General features: G+C 51.0%; 1 protein-coding gene across 1 annotated transcript in view; it reads right to left on the reverse strand.

Moving 5' to 3' along the window:
- PDIA5 (protein disulfide isomerase family A member 5) overlaps positions 1-25,975 on the reverse strand; it is a 94,703-nt gene that overhangs the window by 26,173 nt on the left and 42,555 nt on the right. The window contains exons 7-11 of the mRNA XM_007449695.1: positions 25,736-25,796; positions 20,816-20,883; positions 14,129-14,220; positions 13,964-14,035; positions 7,266-7,402 (exon numbers count right to left, since the gene is read on the reverse strand). Coding sequence (XP_007449757.1) covers positions 7,266-7,402; positions 13,964-14,035; positions 14,129-14,220; positions 20,816-20,883; positions 25,736-25,796 — 430 coding nt within the window. The remainder of the gene's footprint in view (positions 1-7,265; positions 7,403-13,963; positions 14,036-14,128; positions 14,221-20,815; positions 20,884-25,735; positions 25,797-25,975) is intronic.

Genomic DNA, 25,975 nt, shown 5'->3' on the forward strand with positions numbered 1-25,975 from the left:
TACCCACATGCCTGCTGCCTTGCCTGGACCTTGGCTTGGGTGTGCCAGGGAGGTGGGGCTCCTACAGATGCTAGCAGAAACAATGATGCTGTAACATTGTGATGGGCCCCCCAGAAACCTCTGGGCTCTTTCGAGGCTTCCTGCTGTATATGCACCAAAGCTGACTTGGAGACACTCAGACACTCTGGGGCAGACACACACAGATGAATGCCTCATCTACCACGCAGCCCTCTTCTTGAACAAAGAGAAAGTTGGGATTTTTTTTTTCTTCCTTTACATTAGTGTAAAATGTAGGTAACAAGCTTTAAAATTTTTTCTTCCAGGACTCTACCCTAAGGAAATAATCTGACATGTGGACAAATAATTATGCATGAAAATGCTCTCTGCAGCCTGATTTATAGTGGGGAAATAGAGTAAACAACTCAAACCTTCAACATTATGGTGCTGGTTAGGTAATTTATGGTGCCATTATATAACGGAATATTATGTGACCACAAAAAGTATGTACAAATAAGCATTTTTAATAACATAAGAAAATACTTACAAGATAATGTTAAGAAAAATGTAAAGGAAAAAGCAAGGAAAAAAGAACTTAACGAATGAAATGAAATCCCTTCCTCCCACGTGGCACAACAAATGAAAAATCCAGATGAATTGGGGCTTCCCTGGTGGCACAGTGGTTGAGAGTCCGCCTGCCGATTCAGGCGATACGGGTTCGTGCCCCGGTCCGGGAAGATCCCACATGCCGCAGAGCGGCTGGGCCCGTGAGTTTCCCTTGATTATCAGCCATTGCTTTTGTCTCTCACATGCTTCATCATCTTTGTTATTATATGCTGAAAACTAAAAAAAAAAAAAAAAAAAAAAAAAAATCCAGATGAATTAAGCAAAATGAGAAAAACAAAAATATTATCACAAAATGCAGGGCACTATTTTTATATCCCGAATGTCAGGATGGGAAAAGGCAGGCTCCCAGAGGGCTTGGTGATGAGGCTGTGGCCTCTAGAACTTGGGTTTTAATCCTGGCTCTACCTTTTTGGCTATGTGACCTTTCGCAACCTTCTCAACCTCTTGGTGCCTCCCTTTCTTAACCTGTAAAATGGGGATAATCACGATATCCACTTCACAGGATTTGCTGTGAAGATTAAACGAGTTAATATATGGAAAGTGCTTCAAACAATGCCTGATCCACAGCAAGTGCTCAATAAACATTCTAGCTTTTATTTGACTACAAAAATGTAGTGCTCTTTTTTTTTTAAGTTTTTTTTTTTCGATGTGGACCATTTTAAAAGTCTTTATTGAATTTGTTACAATATTGTTTCGGTTTTATGTTTTTGGTTTTTTGGCCACGAGGCACATGGGATCTTAGCTCCCCGACCAGGGCTCGAACCCACACACCTCTGCATTGGAAGGTGAAGTCTCAACCACTGGACCGCCAGGGAAGTCCCGAAAATGTAATGCTTTTGTACACTGAAAGGCAGCATAACGAAAGTTAAAGTAAGCAACAGACTAACAGAGAACATCTGGAACACAGAAAATAAAGATTAATATCCATAAGTATGGAGCTTCTAGGTCAAGAAGAAAACGACAACCCAGTAGAAAAATAGGCAAAGGGAATGAACAGGTGGTTCACAGAAGAAACATGGAAGGCTGATTACCACATGAAGAGATGCTCACCTCCCCTGGAAGCCAGGGAGCTGTGGACAAGTTGCCCCTTTGCCCTTTTTAGCAGGAATATAGACAGCTGATAGCATCCACGACTGGCGGGGATGCAGGCTCCGCCATACACTGCCAGGTGTGGTGAGCCCTTTCTGGAGGGAAGTCGGCAGGTATCTATCAAGGCTCAAGCACACTTACCCCAGGGCGCAGCACCTTCCCTTCTGGGAGGCTAACATGCCTAAACGTTTAGACATGCTCCCAAATACATAGGTTTACAAATGTTCACTGCATTGTTTGAACAAAGACTGGAAATAGATGTCTATGATGGGGATGGTTTAAAACCTATGGCATATGTAACTTATAAAATACTATTTGTTAGTTTAAAAGATTGAGGTAGATTTATATGCTAACATCTACATTTACACAAAATTATCTTTAAGACCTACTTACCGGTAAGTGAAAAAAATGCAAATCACAGAAAAATGGATAAGAAATGATCCCTGTTGTTTAGGTAGAAGCACAGGAGGAGGAGGATAACCAACTGCCAGCACTGGTCAAACCTGGGAAGGGAGACCGGGCGCGGAGGGGATTTTCACTGTTGACGCCATATCCTTACGCATCCCTTGAACCTTGCACTGCCAATAACAGGAAGGTTGTTAATATTGTTCTTAAATTATTTGCGTAATTAAAAAATAAAAGTGGTAGCACGAAGGAGTTTTACAGCAAGATGGTTACACAAATCTCCACGTGTTAGGAAAACAAATCAATTTAACTTTATGGTAATTTAAAAAAATAAAAGTTAAAAACGAGGGAATAATAAAAGGAAATGCAACTAGGAAGAATGATGACAAAAAATGGAAAGTGGTTCCTACCTATGGGATTATAGGTAATTTCTTCCTTAATCATTTATATTTCTCTGTACCGTCTACATTTTCTACAGAGATCACATATTACTTGGGGATAAGACATAAATGAAGTAAGAAGCAGAAATTCTGGAGTCTGACAGGGACCTGCTGCCGAATCCAGAGAGGCAGCCCAGCCCTGGAAGGCAGGTCAGGCCCTGTGGCCTCCAGCACACACCTGCTGCTGGGAGTTATGGCAAAGGAAACATCTCATCCCAGGCAGCCCGTTGCCAAGGAAAGGGGCAGAGCTGTGGACGGGCCGCCGTAGCCCTGGGGAAGGGGCAGCAGGGGTGCCCTGGTGCCCCAGCTTCTTCTTAGGCCCCTGTCTGCCCCGTCAGCACCCGCATGGGAGAGACAGGCTGCTCCTCAGCGTCCCCGTTCCTGGGAGCCCCACTTTGTCCCTTCTACCTCCCCAGACGAGTGACACTCACTCGGGGTGGGGGGGGGGCGGTCATTACAGCACCATGTCCTTCCGGGCCTAACGCAGGGCTGCAGGTACAGGGAGAGGGAGAAGCAGGTAGACATTACTGCAGCAAAACGGACAGTGACAAGAGAAGACGAGTAACAATGTACAGTGACTCTTCTCATTCAGAATGCTACGGAAAGAAACAAAAGTCACCACGGGGCAGTGGCTGCTGGTGTCCTGCTGCCTCGCCCTCTTCGGACACCACTTAATGCTCTGTGGGATCAAGGGGCCAGGCCTGGTGCCGTGGCCTCCCCCACCCACTCAGGGCCCCGCGCCCGAGAGCCAGATGGATGGCAGAGGGGCCCAGGCTCTGTCCTCGCACCGCATGGTGCCCACGCCCCTCTAGGAGGCCACTGCTCGCATCACACTGTCCTTCCCAGGAGGCCCAGGATCCTGGACAGTGGGCTCTGGAGGGCACACCTGCCTGCGAATCTTGGCTCTCCCTGCTCCCTTGGTGTGAGCGGGGCCGGGACTGGAGCTCACGTACGTGGAGGGCCCCGCACTGTGCTGGGGGGCTGAGCTTATCTGTTCAATGACAACTCAGGCACCAGGAGTACCGGCTGCAGAAGAATCTGTGTGGGGTTTCTAAGGGACTCCAGCTGGGAGGGGAAGGGAGGAAAGGCTGAGATGGGAATTAAAGTGGCAGGAAAGCTGGAAAAGAGGGTAAAGAAGTAGGGGGCCAATGGAGATGTTTATTAATATGCAACAGCAGCGGCCCAGGTGCCTTTCCTGCCAAGAACCGAGGAGTACGGCTCCTCCGAAGGCACCCAAAGAAGGTTCCAGGCAAGTGGGACCCGGAAAGAAACGAACACTGAGCACTTCCTCTGTACAGAAATAACACTGCAAAGAGAGACCATGGCTCTTTCTGGGAGTCTGTATCAGGAATAATGTTAATCCTCTTCTCTATATTTTCCTATATTATCCCTTTATAAAACATACATGGGGCTTCCCTGGTGGCGCAGTGGTTGAGAGTCCGCCTGCCGATGCAGGGGACGCGGGTTCGTGCCCCGGTCCAGGAAGATCCCACATGCCGCGGAGCGGCTGGGCCTGTGAGCCGTGGCCGCTGAGCCTGCACTCCGCAACGGGAGAGGGCACAGCAATGAGAGGCCCGCGTACCGCAAAAAAAGAAAAAACCAAAAAACATACACACACTCCTTTTTAATTATCAAAAAGTCATCAAGATAAATTCAGCTTTTTAGTTTGAGCTCCACTATTTCAGTCTGTGGGGATCTTTTAAAATCTTAATACCATTGTTCGATATTTTAACTAGCTTCCTTTTTCCAACTCTAACCCTTGCAGATTTGAAAGCTTGCCTTGCTCTTTATAGTTTCAACAAAACTGCTTATAAAAAAACAAGTACCACCCTCCAGACAGGACCAGGCCAGACTCACAGTCACAGAGCACCAAGGGGATGGTCCCCTCATGGTGGCCTCATCCTGCCCGGTTCTCCCTACTGCACTTAGGAAAACAACAACTCATTTTTGATAAAAGAAAGACACACTAATTCATCAACTTAGCAATCCTATCCCAAGACACAAACCAAGCACATGTGACAATCCTTAGTAGAATCTATGGCCTTCTATGTTGATAGATCCCAACTTGTTTTCCTAGGTCTCCAACATGGTCTGTTTCTTAACCACTCCCTATTTGGTCTGGGATCGGCACCTGTAACACTGTAATTTCTGGAATGCACATTTTATTAGCTTGGGAAACATGAGCCATCACTGCCAGTCTCTGGCCTCCTTACATTTGTCCTTTTCTCTAGGTCCCTCAAACACCACCAAAGTGGTTTTCTGATCAGTGTGGGCTCTCAGGAACACTCGGGCACGAGATGCCCAGCTAGGCAGCTAAGAGGGCCCTGCTGTCAGTTCACCCCTCCTGGGCTCAGATTCCTCTCTAAACCATGTACAGTCCATCCCTTCTAAAGTCCACACTCCCAGATAAAGGAGAAGGACTGTGTAGAGATCTTATTTAATGCAAAGCCACTCCCATCGGATGGGAATTTAAACAGGCAATTCTTCAGGGAGCTTCACCTCGGGCTTTTGCCCTGATCCCTCTCACTCTGCCAGTCCAGCAGAAATACATACACATACACACACACACACACACACACACACACACACACACACACACACACACACACACGCACGCAAAGCCGGGGGCCTGACAGACACCTCATCAGAGAATACAGGGTACCTAACAGGCAGACACCCACCAACAGAAGCCTCAGATCTTTCCATTTCCTAAATTTGAATCGGAACCCTCTCAACAAGGGTAGTGTACTCATTAACAATGACTAATGGGGAAAACAAAAGCTGCTATCTGGTTTCTAGTTCTCATTCTCTAATTTAGCTCTCAACAACCTCATTTGTTCGTTTTCTCGTTCATTAAGCCCTTACTCTATACCCATAGGTGACTTGGATTGGGGGAGTGATTATCATTCTGGTTCAGAGAACGAGGAGGGTGCATTATAAGGGGAGGGGGCAGGGAAGAACTCTATAGCCAGGCTCTGGGGTCCAGACCCTGCAGGCATCAGGTACTACAATGGATTGCTTACAACCTAAAAGTACAAGAAAGAACACAGACCAAAATTTTTGCGGGTCTGCAACCAGGGTTCTATAAAGGAAGGGCTTAATAAACAATTATTAAACAATTCCAGTCTATCAGGTACATGTTGCTAGGATTCATCAAAGGGGATACGTACTCTTCACGCTGTGATGCATAAACCACAAAGCACGGCTCAAACCACTCTGCGCTCTTCCAGGAGCCAGACGGCTCTCTCAACACAGACTGGAAGCACTGACACACAGTGGGGAAGTTCCCAGGGGGGGACTGAAAACAGTGAGCTGGTATCTGCTTCTACTGCTGGGACAGGGACGCAGGCAGGGTGAGTTCAGCTCTGGATGCAGCATGACTCCCTGCAAGACTTGCTTCCATCAGCAACGCTGAGACTGGCCGGGAGAGCACACCTCAGCGGGAAGAGCACTGCAGTGCTGCCTGGCGGGCATTCATCAGGTACCTTCAACCACAGGGATGCCCTCACTGAGCCCTTGCAGGGCTGGGCGCGATGTGCTCCTAAGGCCCTCTCTGTCATTGCCCCGAATTAGGAGGCCCTTTGAAACTTCGTGTTTTGGGGGTTTTTTTAGGTTTTTTGCGGTCATTTTTCTAGAAATTCAGAAGAAGAAAGGCCAAAAATAACTTTCCTTTGGATTCTCTTAAGAATTTGGCAATTATAAGAAAGGAGGACTTGGGGAAATCCCCAATAGTGGTCTGTATATGAACAATTCCTGATTAACCAAACCCATGTGATACTACAGGGGAAGCGGAAGACGGGAAGGCCAGGGCTCAGCAGTACAGGACTCACAGAGCAGTGCCATTTCTCCGTGCATAGTCTCCTTGTCTGTAAAGTGGGGCTAATCATACTCGCTTTGCAGCACTGTGGGTAGGATAAAAGGAGATGACCCTGCGGGCAGCCACTTGGCCACCGTAAGAAAATACACAATGAAGAGCGTAAGGATCTCTATGACAAAGATGATTAATAAAGTATTCCCTCGCTAAAGATGCCCCTGTGGACTGGGCAATTATGACACTGATCCATGAAGCAGTTATTTTGCTTTTTTTCCCTCTTACCCACCATCACTGGGCGCAAGAGCTGGCAAGAAGCTATGAGAGAGGAGCACCCCACACACGTGCACTCTGTCCCAGGGTGCTGGGGACCCACCTTCTTCACCCATCAGGATGGGCCCACCTTTCCCAGGAGCTGCTCCCCGGAACTCTGTGCCCAGCGGCTGTCATCCCCTGGCTCACCTTTCCAGAAGCAGCCTTCTCCCCCTCAGAAACGAATTACAATCAATTTTCCATTCTCCACGGGAACGGGGAGGACACTGGCCTAGAAAACTCCTGAGCTACAGGGCTTTTCAGCCAATACGGCAAACACATTTTACAGCATTCACATGTTTTCCTTCCTTGATCCACAAAGGCTGCTTCAGGCTGTGACAGACGCCAGCTGAAGCAGAAAGAAGCTGTTCTAGATGCTGCGGGGTCTGAGGCTCCAGCCCTGGCCTCACGGTGCCCTTGCAACTACTGGGCAAGATTCGGGCCCTCTTGGGGCCTCAGTTTCCCCACCTGTAAGCTGAGGGATGATTGCTGTCCTAGGTAATATCTAAAGGCTCAGAGCGGCGCCCGCCCTGCAGCGGCAGAGGGAGGGAGGCGGTGGCAGAGAGGAGCAAGGTTCCACTCACATGGGGCGTGGAACAGGACGAGCACAGAGGAGTGTTCCTTCACAAACTGGTCAAAGTCTTCATCGGTCAGGTGATAAACGGAGCCGCCCTCATCTGCCCAGGGAGTCTCGGGGACCTGGGGCTGTGGCGGCTGTGGACTGGAAGACCAAAAACAGGCAGAGCTCAGAGCACGCGCCGGGGCCCGCGCAGCCCTTACCCCCAGCGGCTCGCACGGCCTGCTTCAGGGGCGCACTGCGACCCCCCGGAGGAGCGGAGCAGGACTCCTCGGCCCTGCCCACCTCCACCGTCCCCTCAGAGCCCAGAGGTGCTCAGCTGATAGCCTGTGGCAAACAGTCACTTCAGCTGCAGCCCTCTGGGCAGATCAAGAAACCTCACTTCCTCCCTAGAATGGGGGGCGGGGGCGTTCGTTAGCATTTCAAGCTCTTACAAACTTTCAGCCAACCGGCAAGAATAAACAGCAACAGCAAAGAGTGACCTTTGGCAAAGTTAACTGTTGTGCTGCCTGGTGCCCACAGGGCGGGGAGCGGGGAGAGGGAGTTAGAGGGGAGGGGTGGTGGTGAGGAGGAAAGGCAGAGGCCAGGTGTCTGACAAAGACCAAATACCCGGGAAGGGCTGGGGGCCGGGGAGGCGGGTGCAGGGCGTTCACCGACCAGGGTGGGAGGAGGGTCGTAATGAGGAAGGGTGGGGCCCAGGGGAACAAGGCACCCTAACTATCACAGCATCCAGGCTACATCACGAACCCTTCCTAGAGACTGGAGCAAAGTTATCTGGTTCTCCAGAGGCAGAATGCTGGAGCAGAAAGGGCCAGGCTCAGAGGTCAGTCCAAATCTGCGCTCTGCCACCACGAGCTGCAAAACCTCAGGCTGGTGCTTAACCTCCCTGGAGCCTGCCTCCACCTGGGACAGCCATGTGCTGACATCTATGTCACCAGCTGTTATGACGGGGGAGGCTCACAGCTGCCCTCTCTTGCTCCAAAGTTGAGGATAAGGCTGCTAGTGACACAAACTCCCTGATGCTTTATGAACACCTTTGCCAGAGCACCTTAATCGCTACTTTGAAAAAACGCTTTAGGATGACAGATGTGAAAAGACAACCATTGTTTCCTGCCTTTGAGAGCTTACAGTAGAAAAGAAGTGTAAAGTTCCAGCAGCCAGGGCTGAGAATTCATGAGACCAATGTTGCCCACGCAATGGAATCTGCAGCCCTCCCATGCAGCTGACACAGTGGAACCTGCCAGCCCCACCCTACGGCAGAGCCTGGGTCTGACGGCACCTTCAGAAGCCCTCTCTGGTGCTTTGGACGAGGCCCCACTGGTGGCTTCAGCCACCCTGGTCTGAAGCAATGGGAAGTGGCAGGGAGAGGGCAAACCACTCTGAGCCCGTGCACATCCAATGTCAGGTAGCGCTGATGGCAAAATGAAACTTTAGAATGAGTCACCAGCCAGACAACGGTCCCAGACCAACACCAAGAAACCTAGGTTCCAAAACCTGGGCTCAAAACACCAATCCCTGAAGACATCACCAACTCCACTTCAGGGAATCTATCTTTCCAATACACCTGGACACATGCAAAATTACGTACATTCCAAGGTATTCATTGTAGATGATTTGTCATAGCAAAGACTAGAAGAACCCAGTGTCCCTTGGTAGGTAAACTGCAGTCCTTCTGCACGATGGAGGGCTGAGCGTGGTAAAGGAGGACAAAGAAGCTCCCCTACACTCTGATGTGGGTAGACTGCTGGGATATACACAACAGGCCATAATGTGCTAACTTCTGCATAAAATAGAGAGAGATAAAAAAATACTTATTCATGTTTGCGTGTTATCTGCATAAGGACTAATTAAAGTTGTTACCTCTAAGGGGTAGGAGGGAGAATAGGATGGAGGAACCAGATAAAAGGAAAACTTCAATGTATAATTTTTAAGTATCTTTTTAAAAATTATTTTAATTATGTGAAAGGAATCTATTCTAAAATTAAAATAATTTTTAAAAATCCAGCAAGAATATACACACAGAATGGAGAAGCCATGCCTCAGCAGCAGTACAAGCATATGAAAGTGCCTGAGAAATTTCTAGTTAAACATGGAGGACATACTCCAAAACCACTAAAGTAACAGTACAAGAGTTTAAAAAAATAAAAGTATGAACCCACAAGAGCAAAAAGAACAGGGAAGACAACAGCAAAGAGAGAAAAAGAGGTCAGTGCAAATTTAGAAGCTAGAAAACCGACTTAGCAAAAAACTTCTGCCTTTCTTAGAGGGTGGAAACTTGAGGTGCTGGGTGCTCAGAGGGGGGCAGGGGCCCAAGAACCACCTTAATATGCAAAGGCTCCGAAGGACCAGGAGGACCCCCTTAAAGCAGGGCTGTGGCCTGGGGCTGAATGGGAGGCCCTCAGATCCTGTCCATCTCCCCAGCAGCCAGGTGGGTGCCCCTCTCCCACTCAGTGGACAGCAGGAAGTTTGCTCTCTGGAGAGGCCTGCAGAGCTGGGCACAGCAGTAAGAGGCACTATGAACTACGCTTTTTACTGTCTCTCTCCCTAAAGAATGGGGCTCCCTCTAGATTATCTCTCTACCTCCTACGCCTAACACAAAGCAGATACCCAATAAACTCTTTTTGAATCAACAAGGGAATGAGAGAAAATAGTTGAAGGAACTGGCGGTGTCTAACCAGAAGAGGAGACACGGGGAACGCATTAGTTGTCTTCAAACATTTCAGACTGCACTGGGAAGAGAAATTAAGATTTATTTTCGATGGCTCCATAAAGGAGAACCACACCAAGTGGAAGCTCCAGAGAAAGAAACTTTAGCTCAACAGAACTAAGAATGTTCTATCTACGACAGATAAGAAAGAGCCGGACTGGGAGTCAGAAGACCTGGCCTTGAGTCCTGTTTCCTCCACCTTCCAGCTCTAGGGGCTTAGGCAACCAGCCTGACTTAAAACATCTACAAGGCAGTATATTTGTAGGCCTTTCTTCATCTGCCTTGCAGGTACATCTAGACAGATAATGGACGTGAATGTATGAAATACTACCCAAATGTTCCTGGATATCATTCATAACCTCCATAAGAATCATTCAAACATGAGTGGACACCCTCAAAATGAGTCGAGGCCCTGTCCTCTGAGGTGTTTAAGCGGAATGGAGTAACTACATCTGTCCTAGAGGTAACAACACTGAAAAGGAATTGCTGGGGGTAGATTCACTGACTTTCACATTCCCTTCCAATCCTGCAACTCTGACTTCCCAGGTTCTCCAGGACTGGGAAGTTCACACAAAGCACGTCCTTGCCTGAAGCAGGTGCACATGCCATTGTTAAGAAGATGCAACTCAAAACATGACAAGTCAAGAACGCTTTGTGTTTGTTTTCAGTCCACTTCTGGTTAGTATAAAAATACACAGGCAGAAACGGGTCAAAATGGATTGCCACTTCTGCACCCTCTACCTGCCAAGCCCAACTGAATAGCAGGAAATCTGCAGAATGGAATAAGAAACGCAGCTGCCGGGCTTCCCTGGTGGCGCAGTGGTTGAGAGTCCGCCTGCTGATGCAAGGGACGTGGGTTCGTGTCCCGGTCTGGGAAGATCCCACATGCCGCGGAGCAGCTGGGCCCGTGAGCCGTGGCCGCTGAGCCTGCGCGTTCGGAGCCTGTGCTCCACAACGGGAGAGGCCACAACAGTGAGAGGCCTGCGTATCGCCAAAAAAAAGAAAAGAAAAGAAACGCAGCTGCCAGAAGCACAAAAGGGCACACTGCCAGGATCATCGCATCTATCCCAGAGCCCTGGGGCGCTCCAACACCAGGGATGCCCTGCCTGGCCCACTCGCCAGTCACATGTCAGAGGGCAGGATTTGGCTCTTCTCTCCTGCACTTCTGAAAGTCATCTAGAGCAGCGGCCCCAACCTTTTTGGCACCAGGGAGCAGTTCTGTGGAAGACAATTTTTCCACGATGGGGGTGGGTTGGGGGGGGGATGGTTCAGGCAGTAACGCAAGCGATGGGGAGCCGCAGATGAAGCTTCGCTCGCTGGCCCACCGCTCACCTCCTGCTGTGCGGCCCGGTTCCTAACAGGCCTTGGACCACTACTGATCCACGGCCTGGGGGTTGGGGACCCCTGATCTAGAGGATTAGCAAGGCTGGATCCACCCTCATCCTTCTACATTTGGTGACCATAAGCCATGAGCAGCCAATGGAGAGGCCCAAGGAAGACGTGCAGGGCAGCAGGAAAGGCAGGATCACTGCTACCCACCCACCAGGATTTGGTGGAAACCTGGTGAAGACTTAAAACACCTGGCACCAGGAACCACACACACACACACACACACACACACACACACACACACACACACACACACACACAGCTGGGTATATGTTGGGGGGAATCTAGAAGGAAATCTGACAAATATCACCACACATTACCTTTGGGTAGTGGAGTAAGGGGGCCACTTTTCCCCTTGTTTAACTAAATATTTAAGTTTTTCAATAATGAGATAGCTCACTGATAGCCTTAAAATCAGAAAAGACTTTAAAAAAAATTAAGCTAGCTGGCAGCACAGTGACACTGCTAGATCTTGCTGAGGCATGAGATGAGGCAGCTCACTGGGGGTCCTTGAGGAAGTTGCCTCCCTGCCCCCGGCTGTGCTGGGGGAGCGGGCTATGGTCATGCCTTTGGAGGAGCTGCCCCCATGTGTGTGCCTCCAGCACAGGGACCACAGGTGGTTGGGCGGCTCCGGAGGTGCTACCCGGCAGGACCCGGATGCTGTCTTCCCTTCCCTGGAGTTACCCCACCAACCTCAGCTGCCTGGAGACTGGAGACCCAGGGTGACCCAAAAGCTGCTAACAAGGTCTCCTGCCCATGGCGGTGAGGAGAGGAAGGCTGAGGTGGGAAGTGGGGAGGGCCAGCCCAGGACAGGGATCAGGAGGCAGCCCTGGGGGTAGGAGTGGGGCCTGGGACGGGGTCTGGTGGAGGAGCTGCGGTGGGCCTGGGTGGGGTGGGGGACGGAGTGGCGGAGTCCAGTGGGGAGGTAATACCCCGTCTCAGAAAAGCCACTGACGTGCTCCCCTGGTCCAGGGCTAGCAAGCAATTCTGAACACTTTCTAAAAAAAATAATAAACCTTATCCTTCTAAGAAGATACGAGTGTATTTTGAAGCCAGAAAAGGTTAGAGAAGGGGGAGGGAAGCAGGTTTTATGCTCTGGTGACAAATGAGACTGCCATTTGTTGAAACCTTCTCCCAAAGCAGAGCGAGAGATGTCTGGCTGGAGGAGAGGACATGCTTATTATCAAGTGAAAAATGAAAACAGGGGTGCGAAGGGCCAGGTTAAGACAGTGACTACAGGATAATGGGGAGCTGCCTTCCTGGGCAGGGGCTGGAAATGAGGTAATAGATGGAGACAGAGATGGGAAAATGCTTCCAAGAAATAAAGGACACCTTGCAAACATGGTTCTGCCACGGTGTTTTATCTCCTGGGCCCCCGGGAACCCATGGAACAGAAGATTGAGAGTTTCAACCTTCAGAATCAAACAGTTTGTTGTGGGTTCTGGGGTATTTTTTTTTTAGTACAAAATTTATCTTCCTTTCCCATTCTGAAAATACACATTTTCAACCTCATTGCTTTGGATAACTAATTCTTTAACTCCGTGTCCCTGCAGTAACGATGTCAATAAATATCCACCGTGCTGGCAGCTGGGGAAAGGGCAGAGGCTCTGGCCAGAACTCGGGGGAGCTGCTGACGGGGGCCAACCCTAGCCCTTCTGTTTGTCAGCTGCAGGAGCTTGGACGAGCCACTTCATCACTCTGCTTAGTCACCTCATTCATGAAATAAGGGTAATAATAATACCTTCCTTATGGGGCTGTCCTGAGGACTCCCTGAGACATAAAGTGCTTAGGACAGGGTCAGCCACAAAGTGGAGCTCCCAAAATGCTCCAAAATGCTGTTCTTATTCTAAGCACTGTGCACAAATAACCACACACCGGCAGTGCCTGGCAAGTGCCAGGCCGGTGACAGGCAGAGCCCAGAGCAGGTGAGTGTTCCGGGGTGAGCTTCAGGAGAGCTCCGGCCACGGAGAAGGTGTTGAGGAGACAGACTCCCCATCCAACACACCAGTCAGGGTCCAAGCGTCACGCCAAAGTCACACACCTAGCATGGGGGGCGGGGGACTCCAGGTGCACGGGCAGTTTGGGCTATAAGGATCTAATTACATTATAAACAGGACCACAGGTTGCTATGAAGCAGCCCCGCGGGGCTGCATGGTGAACGGCAAAGCAGTCTGCAAGTCTAAGGCATGAGGACACTTCTTAGCTTCATGGCACACAATACAAAGTGTTATGTTTGAAATGAGTGTTTGACTGACAACTCTATTTTCAGAGGACTTGCAGCGGAACCTCTGTCAAACCTGCCATCCTGGGTGAGAAATACTTCTAGCCATCAGGTAGACTAAGGGGAAAAAACCTATCTGAAATGCAGTCGTCACGGCCAGTCACACAAAATCCTCCTGACTCGCACATTCTGCACGCACAGATCCCCACCCTCACCTAGATGCAGCCCACAGACTGTTGCATGGGCAGCGCAAAATGGTCCTTTCTTTCCTCATTCTCTTCCCAACCACCAGCCGGAGCCCTGTGCCCAGGGACACCCTGGGGCCCGGCAGATGCCCCTCCCCCTCTGGGTACCCTCCCCCGCCCCACCAAGGCAAACGCCAACTTACTTCTTCAGCCACTCCACTATGTCCTCAGCTGTGGACCCATAGCTGTCGTACTGGAACAGAAACCGTCCTTTCCTGTGAAACATGAGGAGACACGGTGGGCTCAGCCAGGGAGGCAAACGCCGTCACGGAGGGGAGCGAGCATCAGCAGAGAAGCAGGGGACTTACTCGAAATAGCAGATGGTGGGGTAGCCGCGCACGCTGTACTCCTCCTTGATGTTTTCAAATTCCGAGGAGTAGACATTCATCCCGGCCAGCACCTGGGAGCAAAGGGAGAACAGACCTGTCCACTCTCCGCCCACAGACGCCCTCACCTTGTCCATGCCTGCCCAGCTGTCCCACCAGAAACAGACGATGGGGACCAAGCCTCACAGTCCGACGCACAGCCCAGGGCAGCGGGGGATCAAGGATAGCCAAGCCAGCTGGGAACGATGCCCGAGCGCTCTGGAAGAAGCAGTCATCTGGGCCCAAGGGCTTTCCCCCCCGCCATACAGGCATTCCCTCCTGCCCGCCCTGTGGGAAAAACCATCCCAGAGCAAAACAACGTTCTGAGGGTTGAAGAAGAAACCTGGCCTTGTTACCGAGGTCAACCAGGCCCTGGAGTGGGTTCACTGCCACCCAAGTACATACTGTGCCTCTTCTCTGCCCAGGTCAGCTAAGGTTGTAGTCTTCTCCCAAGTTATGGCATCACCACTGAGCCACTCTACCACTCTAAGGCAGCCTTGGACAGCTTCCTGGATACCTCAGTCTGTCCGCCCCGGCTTCATGTGCAACATTCTCAGATCTCACAGTTAATGTGGCCAAGGAGGTCGCATGGTTCTCATGACCATCCGCCTGCCCAACTCTCCTCTCTCCAAAGCCTGTTAGGCCTCCTGTGGGCGACCATCACCTAGAGCATCATTTGACCATCATGTCTGAAGTCTGAACATGTTCTGGTTGCAGGGGTCCACGTATCCAACACCCCTGAACGGGAAAGGAAAACTGTATTCCTGATGACAAGCCTATGTACTAAGAACAACCCACAATGAGTCCCCTAGAACTCCTTTCCTGAAGCAGGAACTTTTTTCTATATGGCAGGATCAGGTGCCCGGAAAAAGGACTTTGAATCTGTTCTCACGAGAGAACAGTGTGGCCAGATCCAAGAGGGCTGTTCCACAACGCTGGGTAGCATAGAGGGGCAGGGAGAGGAAGTTCAAAAAAGTCAGCAGCAGTTACAGAAGCAGAAGGAAGAAACCAGGAAGCGGAATTTTGCTGAATAATATGTAAGGAGGCATAGGGAGAGAAAGCGGGAAAGAGCACTCTCAGTGGACAATGAACTTGATTCAGAGGACTGTTTCTACTTGGCAGTCGCGTGACCTTGGACAAGTCACTCACCCTCCCTGAGGTTCCCTGTTTGGAAGATGTGGGTGAGGAGACTATCACAGGGCTCTTAAGAGAACTGAATGGGATGACCCAAGTCAGAGGTTTTAGCACAAAACTGGTGCTCAAGTTCTTTATTTCCTACCAAATCCTGGGTGATGGGAGCTACCTGTGCCTCTGGCAGCTCCATCCCTACAGGCGTCTAAACGTATCTCATGAACCATTTTAAGTACCTAGCACAGTGCCTGGCATACAGCAGACACACAATAAATGCTTGCTAAATCTGTTTTCTTTTTCCTCCCACCCCCTTGTGGGATGCTACAAGGAATACAAGGAAAATAAGCCTGAGACAGAGCTTACTAGAAGCCCTGGAACACTCTAACAGCCCGTCTGCTCACTTCCCCAGACTGATTCAGCAGCCTGTTCCAGTAATAATTGTCTACTTTAGAGTTCTTTTTTAATGTCTAATTGGTCTCCCCAGTGTCAGTGCACATTCACCACGAGATTAATCTTCCACATCCTCCTCTTTCATTACATCACTTCCCGGTGCAAAACCTTTCAATTCCACTGAATGCAGGCTAAAGTCTAACTCCACACTCAAAGACCATATGGTCCCTGTCTCGTTTTTTAATTCTTCTTTCCTACAAAAGCCTTAATTGTGCACCTGCTAGGGTCTAGGTTTTTAATTCTCCCAGGAATGAGACAGTCTGAGATTTCTGCACAGGGAGGAAGTTGGACTGTTTGCCATCTGGGGCCCCTTGCAGATGGGAATATACCACGGTGGCTAGGAGCCTGGGCTCAGGGGTTAGGATGCTGGGTCTAAATCCTAACTCCTCTCTCAGTAGATGTTTTCCTTGAGCAAGTCACAGTTACCTCTGTGCCTCAGTCTCCTCATCTGCAGCCCCCTCCTCTGGTTGCTGTGAAGACCTAATGAGATGGTACAAGTAAAGTATCTACAACACTCAAAATCTGTTAGCCGTCTTCACTAATACCACTAAGAAGCTCTGCAGATGTGCTCACACTCCCAGAACCCATGCTGTACTCTCCTAGCCCTGACTTTGCGTATTCTACCCCCTTTGCCCATGTTGCCCACTCCCCCTCTCTCGGCTACCACCGAAGACTCATCCATCTTTTAAGGCAAATCAAATCCCACTCCCCTAGGTGGCCTTTCTAAACCACCTTTGCTTGTGATGAACTCTTAATTCTCTGAGTTTCTGTAGCACTTCTGACTACTTTGGGGTCATTTATTAGTTAATGAGCTAACTGTTTTTTGAACGACTACTTACAAACACTTTTTGGAGTCTGTGAATCCAAATGAGGCAAAACTGGTCTCAACCTAAGGAGAAGTTAGGGTCACCGTGCCTGACACCGAGCCATGTGGGCTTGGGGCCAGTCGGCTGACACAACATGATCTTCCTCATGTCCAGCCCATGTTGTGACAGGAACCATCAAGGAAACTCCACAAAGCAGGAGCAGATTTGCTCCACAAAGCAGGAGCATGATTTCCAGACATTCCAGGAAGAGAAAATGGAGACAAGACAAAACAAGACGTGGCTCAAGAACCGAGACCATGTTGGTTTAACTGTAGGACACACAGAAGGGAGTAGGGAGAGAAGGCTGGGCGAGTTCACTGAGGTCGCTGTGGACCAGGCTTTAATGTCTAAGAAACCAGGACTTTATTCAGGAGGTGCCGGAGAGCTATCGGGGGTTGTGAGGGGAAAGTCAAAGGTCAGGGAGACAAGTCGGCAGTCTTTGGTAACCACCCTGTATGGGCTAACCAGGGTCTGACCTGGGCTGGTAGGCAGGGAGAGGATGGAGGACGTGAGGGGGACAGATGGATGACAATGGCCTGGCAAAAAGGCACACTGGCAGAGGAGCCTGCGGTGCTCGGGAGGAGTCGTGAAGGAAAGAAGGCCACCTGCCAGATGGAAAGACACTGAATTTTATTTTAGACATCCGTATCTGGGACCCAGGGAGAAGAATCCGGACCAAGATGGGAAGCAGGCAGTCTGACATGTGGTACTGGAGCTTAGAGACTCAGGCTCCATGGAGCTACATTTTGTTGAGCTATAGATGTAGATAAAAATCACTGAGGGACAGTCCATAGGAGACAAGGAGAGTACAGTGCCAGGCCCTTGTTCCAATGTGTTAATAATAAAGGAAAGAGGGTGAAAAGCAGACCCTTGGCAGCACCCCATTCAGTGAGTGGAAGGAACAGTAAGCACAGAGCAGTGGGAGCCGCGTGGAGGTGTCAGTCATCTGTACCTGTGAAGTGTCTGCAGGCTATAGAGCTGTCTCCACGCACCAGCCCATTCGCTCATCCAACAGCCCAGTGAGGTGGGCAGGGTTGGTGTTATCATCCCCATTTTAAGGATGGGAGAAGTGAAGGCTCCAAGGCAACTTGCCCAAGATCTCCCAGTGGTTAGTAACAGCCAGCACCACGGTTTGATCTGCACACATCTGTCACCAAGACTGACACATTTAACTGTTTACACCCAGATGGCCCATCATGGCCAAGGTTAACAAAAGACTCAGTGTGAACATCAATAACTGGCAAGGCTGGGAAGAGGAGACAGACAAGGATGGGCTCTGCTCTGAGACGGGGAGCGGCTACTGATGACGATGTCAATTAGTTGGAGTAGGTGGGACAGATGCCGATGACTCACCAGACGTCAGGGACAGTTAAAAAAAAAAAAAAAAAAAAAAAGAGGCAGATCTGAGTCTGGAAAATGGCAAAGGCTGTGCATCCCTGACCCAGCCTCGTTTCCAACTTAATGAAATCATTAGGTTGGACACCTCCCAAGAAATCTATAGAGGAGGAAGGTTTCTAACCCCTGCCACAGACACGGCCAGCCAAAAAGGGCCCGAAGATGACAGAGATGAAGAGGAAACAGGAGGTGCTAATCCAGCTGTTGTCTGTCCGCCCCGGCTTCACGTGACTCAACCCTCTCTGGATTTCAGATGGATTTCAGCAGTGTGGTGAGGAGCAAGCTTTTGATTTCAGGGGACCAGCAGCCCATCTCTGCCCCGTGTGCAAGGACAAAAAAGAATCCACACCTCTGGCTGCCCCGTTCCTGGGAAGCTGTGGCCGCACCATGAGCCCTGGCCTCTAGAGGCCTCCTGAAGTAGGTGATGTCCCCGGTGGCTCGGACCCTTCCTCCTTTATAGAGCTGGGAAAGGGTGAGAACTTTTCAAAAGGTGCTTTCCTAAGAAACTAAAGGGGAAAGCAGAACAAAACAAACCCCAAGTAAGAAAATACAGAAGCAAAGTAATGGATGAGTTCACATAACACAGAGGTAACTAACATCTGGCCAAAGCTGGGCTTGAATCGGTCAGCCTCTTTGGGTACCTGAACAATTCCACTGACTTTTCTATAACGTTGTCTAGGGAACTGGGAGGGTCACCTTTTTCTGTTTCTTGACCTGGGCCCAAGCAGGGGAAGCAGGTACCGGGTTTTTTGGGGGTTTTTTTCCATTTTTGGAAGCAGGTACCCTTAACAAGTAATCTTCAGGGCTAACCTTGCAAGTGAGCCTACTGTGAACCCAGGGCCAGAAAAGAACCCAGGGCCCTTGTCCCACAAACATCCTTCCCACTTTGCCTCTATCCTTAGGAACTGATGCTCTGAATTCCTTTCAAAAAGGAGAATATCACTTTTAATGTAAATATAGAGCTTAAAATAAAATGTACCCAGTAAGCCACATGCTCATTCATTCATTCATCAGCATGTGCTGAGCACCTACTCTGAGCTTGGCCTGTGCTCTGTGCTGAAGAAACGCTCGAGAACTCACATCTCAGTGAGAAAACCTTATTATAATTAGTATCAACTGGTGGGCAAAGCGATCCAGAACAGAAGCAAAGATGAGCAGACACGACCATGCAAGGCAGGGACAGGCTCTGGGGGAGCACAGGAGGGGCCTGGAGGAATGCTGAGTTTGGCAGGGAGAGGCAGCATTGGCTGAGAATCTTCCAGAAAGTGCACGAGACTGGCACCAAGACCTCACCTGCTTTGACGGAGCTGGCCAGCTTATCTGTCATCTGAATGGGGCTGGAGTTCTTTACCCTCCACTGCACTGCAGAGTTTGGAGGGTGAGCTGAACGGTTGTCTAAGTGTATACGGGTGCAGCAGAAAGAACTCTGTGGGTAATTAAGTCTCTTCTCCAGGTGAAATAATCTTAAAATATGGTATCTATTGAGGCCCCAACATGTGAAGTGAAACTTCCCCAGAGTGATATATGTGTGCCCCAGGGCCAAACGTCTCCAGGCAAGTTGCTAAAAGTTTATTAGTGAGAAACAAGCAGGACATTGGTGTCTTCCCAGAAATGAGGTCAAAAGAGAAAGCACCTGGTTCTTTGCAACCCAATCCTGGGGCCAGCTAGCAGGGCTGTCACCATGCTCGGGGGCTGCCCTTTAAACCTTTTTTAATTGACTCTGAACTAATCAGCAACTTAATTTGATCCATAAAGATCATGATGCAGTTTTAAGATCTCAGGACTCCCTTGGTGGGACTCTGGCCCACCCCACTGAGATGGCACCTGATGACCTTTCATGAAAGGAATATGGATTTTGCCATGCTCTCAGAGGAGCCAGAAGTTATTTTTCTGTTGCCACCAAAAAGAAAAGAACAAACACCCAAAACTAACGAAACAAAACCCCCCAAACCTCTGTGGCTCGAGGTAAGTGCAAAAATGGACAGACCTATGGCACAGAAGAGACTAGCCTGGCAAGGCGAAGGACACACAGAGACGACCAGGCCCGTCAGCGACTGATGCTCAGCCCTGGGTGAGGTCTGACTGCCCCGGCCTCCCCTCCTCCCTCACCGACCATCCTGGTTGCTCCTACTTCTCTGAAGGCCCATTTCCTCAGTGGCTCCCCTTCCCCTCCTGTCTCCTAAACGTGGGCGTCACTGAGACAACTCTGTCTCCCGCCTGCTCCCCAGCACACTCTCCTTCTGAGAACCCGTGGGCTCAGGTTTCCAGCTCCCCACCGCCTCTCCCCGCTGTGGTTCCAACGTTCTTCCTGCCCCACAGGAACCACAGAGCCCTGCAAGCCTGGGCAGGAGGCTGCCTCATGGACCCTCTTGTGCTTTGGGCCCACCCTTGGTGTCACCGTGCCCCCCTTTCTTTGCCACTGGGCTCCCCGGCACCGAGAGAGCCTCGGCCTGCTTTGGAGCCCAGCCCCCATCATTCTAGACCCCTGACGGTCTGTTGTTGGCCCCTGGCCTCTCGGCGACACTGAACGCGCTTTGCTGGTTTCCTGGCTATTTCATTACTGGTCTTTGACAGGCGCCAAATTCTCCTGGTCCCAGCAATTCTGGCCAGTTCTCAGCATCCACTGAGGACAGGTCTCTGAACCACACGCCTGGGGCAGCAGGGGCAGCAGTAATAGAATAAGTCCTTCCCGTGATTTCAAAACCTGCCCTCTCCCCTCGCCCTGCACCCGTCCTCTGCCGTAGGGAGCTGGCAGGCAGCCCAGCCTGGCCCATGGCGCCTCACTTACGAACTGGCCCCGCAGCTGGGTCGCAGCCTTCTGGAAATGCGGCATTATCCTCTTGCACACGCTGCACCCTAGTCACCGGCAGGAGAAAAACCAAACGGTTACAACTGGCCCCGTGGTCCGCCCTCTCTCCCCTCAGGCCAACCTCTACCAACAAGCATTTATCCCACCTCCAGAAGCCAGGACTGCCCCAGGCTCTGGGAGCACATGGGGACAGAGGCAGAGGCCCCAGACCCCCAAGAGCTGACAAACCCCAGCCCAGCAGTCACTCAATAAACGCGGGACTGACAAACAAATGTGACGCAGCTGGGGGAGGGCAAAGCACTGAATAATTTAGAGCTGAGGATGAGTTCAACGGGAATTCAGGGAGCCAGAGCAGACGCCAGGAAAGCACCCGCTTTGTGCGCAACTAAAAGCCTCCCCTCGCTGCCCAGCCAGGGGCTGCAGATGAACCTGAATCAAATGCTATTAGGAGGAAAAATGTGCATCCATACATACAGTGGCTTTGAGGATTTTCTGCCTCTTTTCCGTCATTAACAATGAATCACACCATGGCTAGAGGCAGCCGAGCGCTGGCCAGAATCAGACACTCAAGTTCTCATCTTCCCTTGACCTGCTGGGTGGCCCCGACAGGTCACCTCTTTGGGCTGCTGCCCCTTCCGGCAAATGAGGGGTGTTGGACCAGAGGGCCTCAGGCCCCTTCCAGCACTGACACTGGGGAACTCTGTGATGTCTTTGACTCAACCCTCTCTGGTCCACCACGGTCACACTCCTCTCCTGGGTGGTGAAACCTCCAAATTTGGGGGGCTCAGGGCCAAGACAGCCAGGCCCCAAACATCCACTACTAAACTTCAGAGAGACTCTGATTTGAACCCACTCCTTCCCTTCAACCAGAACAAGCCACACATAGGCACTGACCCCGCAGGACACGAGCCCCAGTTTCCTCAGACAGGAGGAATTCTGACACACAAGGCTGTTACTCTTTCTGACAGCCACTCTGCTGCAGAACAGGCTCTGAGATGCTTCTGAAGGCCACAGACACCAAAGCTGCCTGGAACCCACGTCAGTCTGGATGTCATCTCGACATGGCACAGTGGGGACGGGGCCACGCAGCAGCAGACTAACAAGCTCTAACCCACATTTAGCTAATGCCTTGGCAGGCTGTGGGCAGAGTAACGCAGGTAGAGAGCTGCTCTCAGCCACTGGGCCAGATACAGACACTGGAGAACAGTGAGCAGGTCAAAACTCCCCAGAGACCACCTGAACCTCCCCAGCACCAAGTCTACTAGACAAGATGCAATGCAGGATATTTTGACACAAAACTCTCAAAATGCCCACAGCCCCCTCCTTGACATTCCTGCCTGGCAAACAGATGGACACACACACACACACATCAGCGCATTACGCCTGAGCTTAAGTACATGCTGTTAGTTCAGGCTCAGACTCAAGGAGACACAGGAGCTGCTGTGAGGTCAGCCTGCAGCGCAATCCCATAGCATCTGCCCTCAGAAGACAAGAGGCACCTCTCCCCAGCAGCTGCCACCACAGCATGGTCCCCACAAGCACTGGAAGGGAGGAATATGACACTTGTCAGGGGGCCTTGTTCCCTCTGTGGGGATTCGGAGAGAAGAATGGAAACAGAGACAGCAATGCCAACTCCCTGGGGTGCCCAAGCTCCACCAGGTGGATGCCACGTGCTAGGGATGGGATGCCGCACGGCAGCGGCAGAGGAGGGAGCTCAGCTCTAGGGAGAATGAGACCCAGGTGTGCATCACCCCTTGATCACTGCTGCCTGTGTGACCCCGGGCTAGCGATGTAAGCGGTCTGAGCCTCAGCCTCCCCATCTGTAAGGTGGAGACAACACCTGCCCTGCAGGCTGAGGGTAGAGCCAACACCTGGGAGGGCGGGCAGAACTAGGCACCAGCAGGGGGGCCTCTACCAGCACAAGACCTGAGAGCCGGCCTCCCCGTCCATGGTGGGGTGACACTTCCACCGGGAATGGGGATGTCACTCCACTCCCCAGGAGAGAGGATGAAGGGGGCACACATGAAGCCCTTCACCCCCCCCCCGCTTTAGTCAGTAACTCGATGAGATGGGGGAAGTTGGACACCCACTGGGTCACACTCAGGAGTTTACTGCCTGTCCTCACTGGTGTAGCCTCTCACACCCAGCTCTGCCGGTCTACAGCCTGCAACAACATCATCCCCCGTGACTCCCAAACAAGTGTCAGTCAGCCAGCTGTCCCCAAGGGTGGAGTACCGAAGTTATTGAGGGGAAGGAGATGGAAGAGTAACAGGAAGCTCTGGGACAAGCCGGCTGCCACTTGAGCTTTACCAAAAATAGAGCTCGTACTGTGATCCCTATTTGAGTTTATCTTTCAACTGATTCATTCGGGAGGAAGGGGAACAGAGAAGACTAATGATCACTCTCAAACCCCAAAAGTTAGAGCACCAGCCCTTTTATTTTCTCATTAATTCCGTCAACAAACATTCACTGAATAATCAGTAGGTCCTTGGGACCCAGATTTGTCACAACTAAAGGCTTCCACTGCCTTTAGGTTCCTTCATCCCAATCTTTGATCCGTTAGGATCAAAGAATCCTAAAGGCCTTCCCAGTTAGGGAATTGGTGTTTCCCAGGAATAAGCTGAATTGAGCCATGACTGCTTGGTTGGACTAGTATAATAAAAGCACAAGCTTGTTTCATTAAAAACAACAGCAACAACACAATCTGGGGATACCTGGGACCCAGGAGGCCAACCAATCTGATCCCACACAAGTGTAAACTTAACAGCCCCGAGTTTTCTCCCTCCCTCTCCACTACTCATTGTTCTATGACACCTGCAAGGATCCTAGGTTCTTCTGCCCCAGCTTCCTATTCTACAAAGATAATAAGCCTGCTTGCAGCTCTGCCTGCTGTGATGAGGAGGATGGTCACCCTTCCAGACAGCCTGGGGAGTCGGGGTGAGGCACGGGGACTGGCACACACACTTCGGTGCACATTGCTAGTGAACCTCTCCCTGTGATTACCTACTGTCATTATGCTGAAACCTGCACGGTTGTACCATGACCCTGCCTTGTGACACGTACTGTATACTGACATCACTGTTTTAGTCTCACTTAACCAATGTGTTGAGACCTGAAGGGTTCTAAGATAAACGAAGGGAGGCCCGTCCTCAAGGGACTACGCAGGCAGGATAATTCCTGAAGCAATTCACAGCTGGGCAGGTAGTAAGATCCCTCCAAGGAGAAACAAAAAGGGGTGAAACCAACAAGTGAATATTAACAGAGAGATTGACCCGGGGTTAAAGAGCAGACCGCCTGGGCAGAGCCGGCTCTAATAGGAAGTGGGACTCCAGGGCCTCTTTCCGTGGGCAGGCACATCCCTGGGGCAGGGAGGGGGAGGGGGAGGCTGGGTGGGGGTCACCCAGCAATCAACATGGGCTGGGGAGAGGCTGTTGTCATAGTGAACAAGCCACAGGCCCAGGTCAGGCAGAACCCACAGAAGGGCATCCAGCCTGGGGAGGCATGGTCATCAGGGTTGAGATGTGAGGAACCTGTGCTGGGAGAACTTCTCAGGAAGGGGGATTGGAGGCAGGCTTTTAAGAGGAAACAGAACGCTGTGCCACAGCCCGTGGTACCCACTCGAGCCACAGACATGCCTGGGCACACCCACCTCCCATCACACACAACCCCCCCTCGCTCCGGCCTTTAGTCCTTTGGCTTCCTGAAGGCGCATGTAGCTCACAGAGATCGAGCTCTAAGGCCACAGGCAGGCCCTAATCCAAGGTTTTTCAGTCTGTGGGGGGGACCAGTTAGACTTCAGAGGTGGCCCAGATGGGGGAATATCTGTGGCTTTGAGGACATACTGTCAACTACTCTACTCCAGTTGTAGCTTGAAAGCAGCCACAGACAACATGCAGATGAACAGAGGTGGCTGTGTCCCAACAAAAGTTAATTTACAAAAAAGGCAGCCGGCCCACAGGCCATGATTTGCTGACCGTTTATTAGAGGGTTAAGAAGTAGTAGGAAAAACCAATTAATGTTTAAATAAAACAATGAAAAAGAAAACATCAACGTGCTCTATATCTGGTGGAGTGGATGGCAAGTAGTAAGGGTAAGTATGGTTTGGTGAAACTTTTCGGCTTACTTATATACACTTTATCTACCTATAGTACTGGGCTGCAATGTAAAATATGTTTAATACTACAAATACAGTCAAAAAGTTTGAAAGCCACTGCACCGATCCAACCCCTTCCTTCCCTTACAGAAATGGGAACTGAGGCACAGAGTGGTGAAGGACTTGACCAAGGTCACCCAGCCTGCTGGTGGCACAGCTGGAATTAGAACCCAGGTCTTCTGGTCGTCATCTCAATGATCCTACTGCTGTTCCCATGACCTCTTGCCTCATATAGAGACTGAACCCCAATAGTGGGCCCCTTTCTCCCTGGTCCTGATCCCTCGGCCCTCCCAGGTGGCTCTGCAGGAGCCAGAGCTGGACGTGCAGCCGCCCCGAGGCCGGCCAGGCTCCGGGCGGTCAGCAGCAGCCGCCAAGGAGAGTGAGCCAGGGCCGAGGTACGGCTCCACCGGGCACACGGCTGCCAGCAAAGGGCTACAGGCCCGCAGGAGGCAGAGGGCGGGGAAGGCGGAGGGACCTGGAGCAGAGGCCCATGTTGCTGCTGGGGCAAGAGGGCAGAAGGATGCGGAAGCCAGTGAGAGAAAAAACTGATGTGGACCGCAGGAGAGGCGGAGCCAGACGAAAAGGCAAAGACAAAGGCAAAGAGGTGTGGGCGGAGATGGTGTGAGCACCGTGACTGGGCGTTCTAAGTGGAGGCCTGGGGCTAGTTCCCAGTCCCCGTCGCGCCCCCAGCGGCCTCACCCAGAGTCTGAATGTCTGACTTGAACCCAAAGGAGAAAGTCACTCACAGGAAGCATAAAACATCATCAAGATCGGCTTCTCTTCCTTCTTCAGGAGCCGTCGGAAGTCCTGAGGCACAGAGAACACTGCAGGTTACAGACAACGCAGGAATGGAGACGACATTCCCGGGGGAACCACAGTGGTGGGAGGAGTGCGGCGGGGGTCTGGAAATCCCATGGTCTGACTTGGGGGCTGGGGGTGCAGTGCAGAGTCCTGGCACGTCAGGGGCTGAAAGACCCTCAGAGAGC

This window comes from Lipotes vexillifer, unplaced genomic scaffold (assembly GCF_000442215.2).
Source record: "Lipotes vexillifer unplaced genomic scaffold, Lipotes_vexillifer_v1.1 scaffold1378, whole genome shotgun sequence".
Lineage (NCBI taxonomy): Eukaryota > Metazoa > Chordata > Mammalia > Artiodactyla > Lipotidae > Lipotes > Lipotes vexillifer.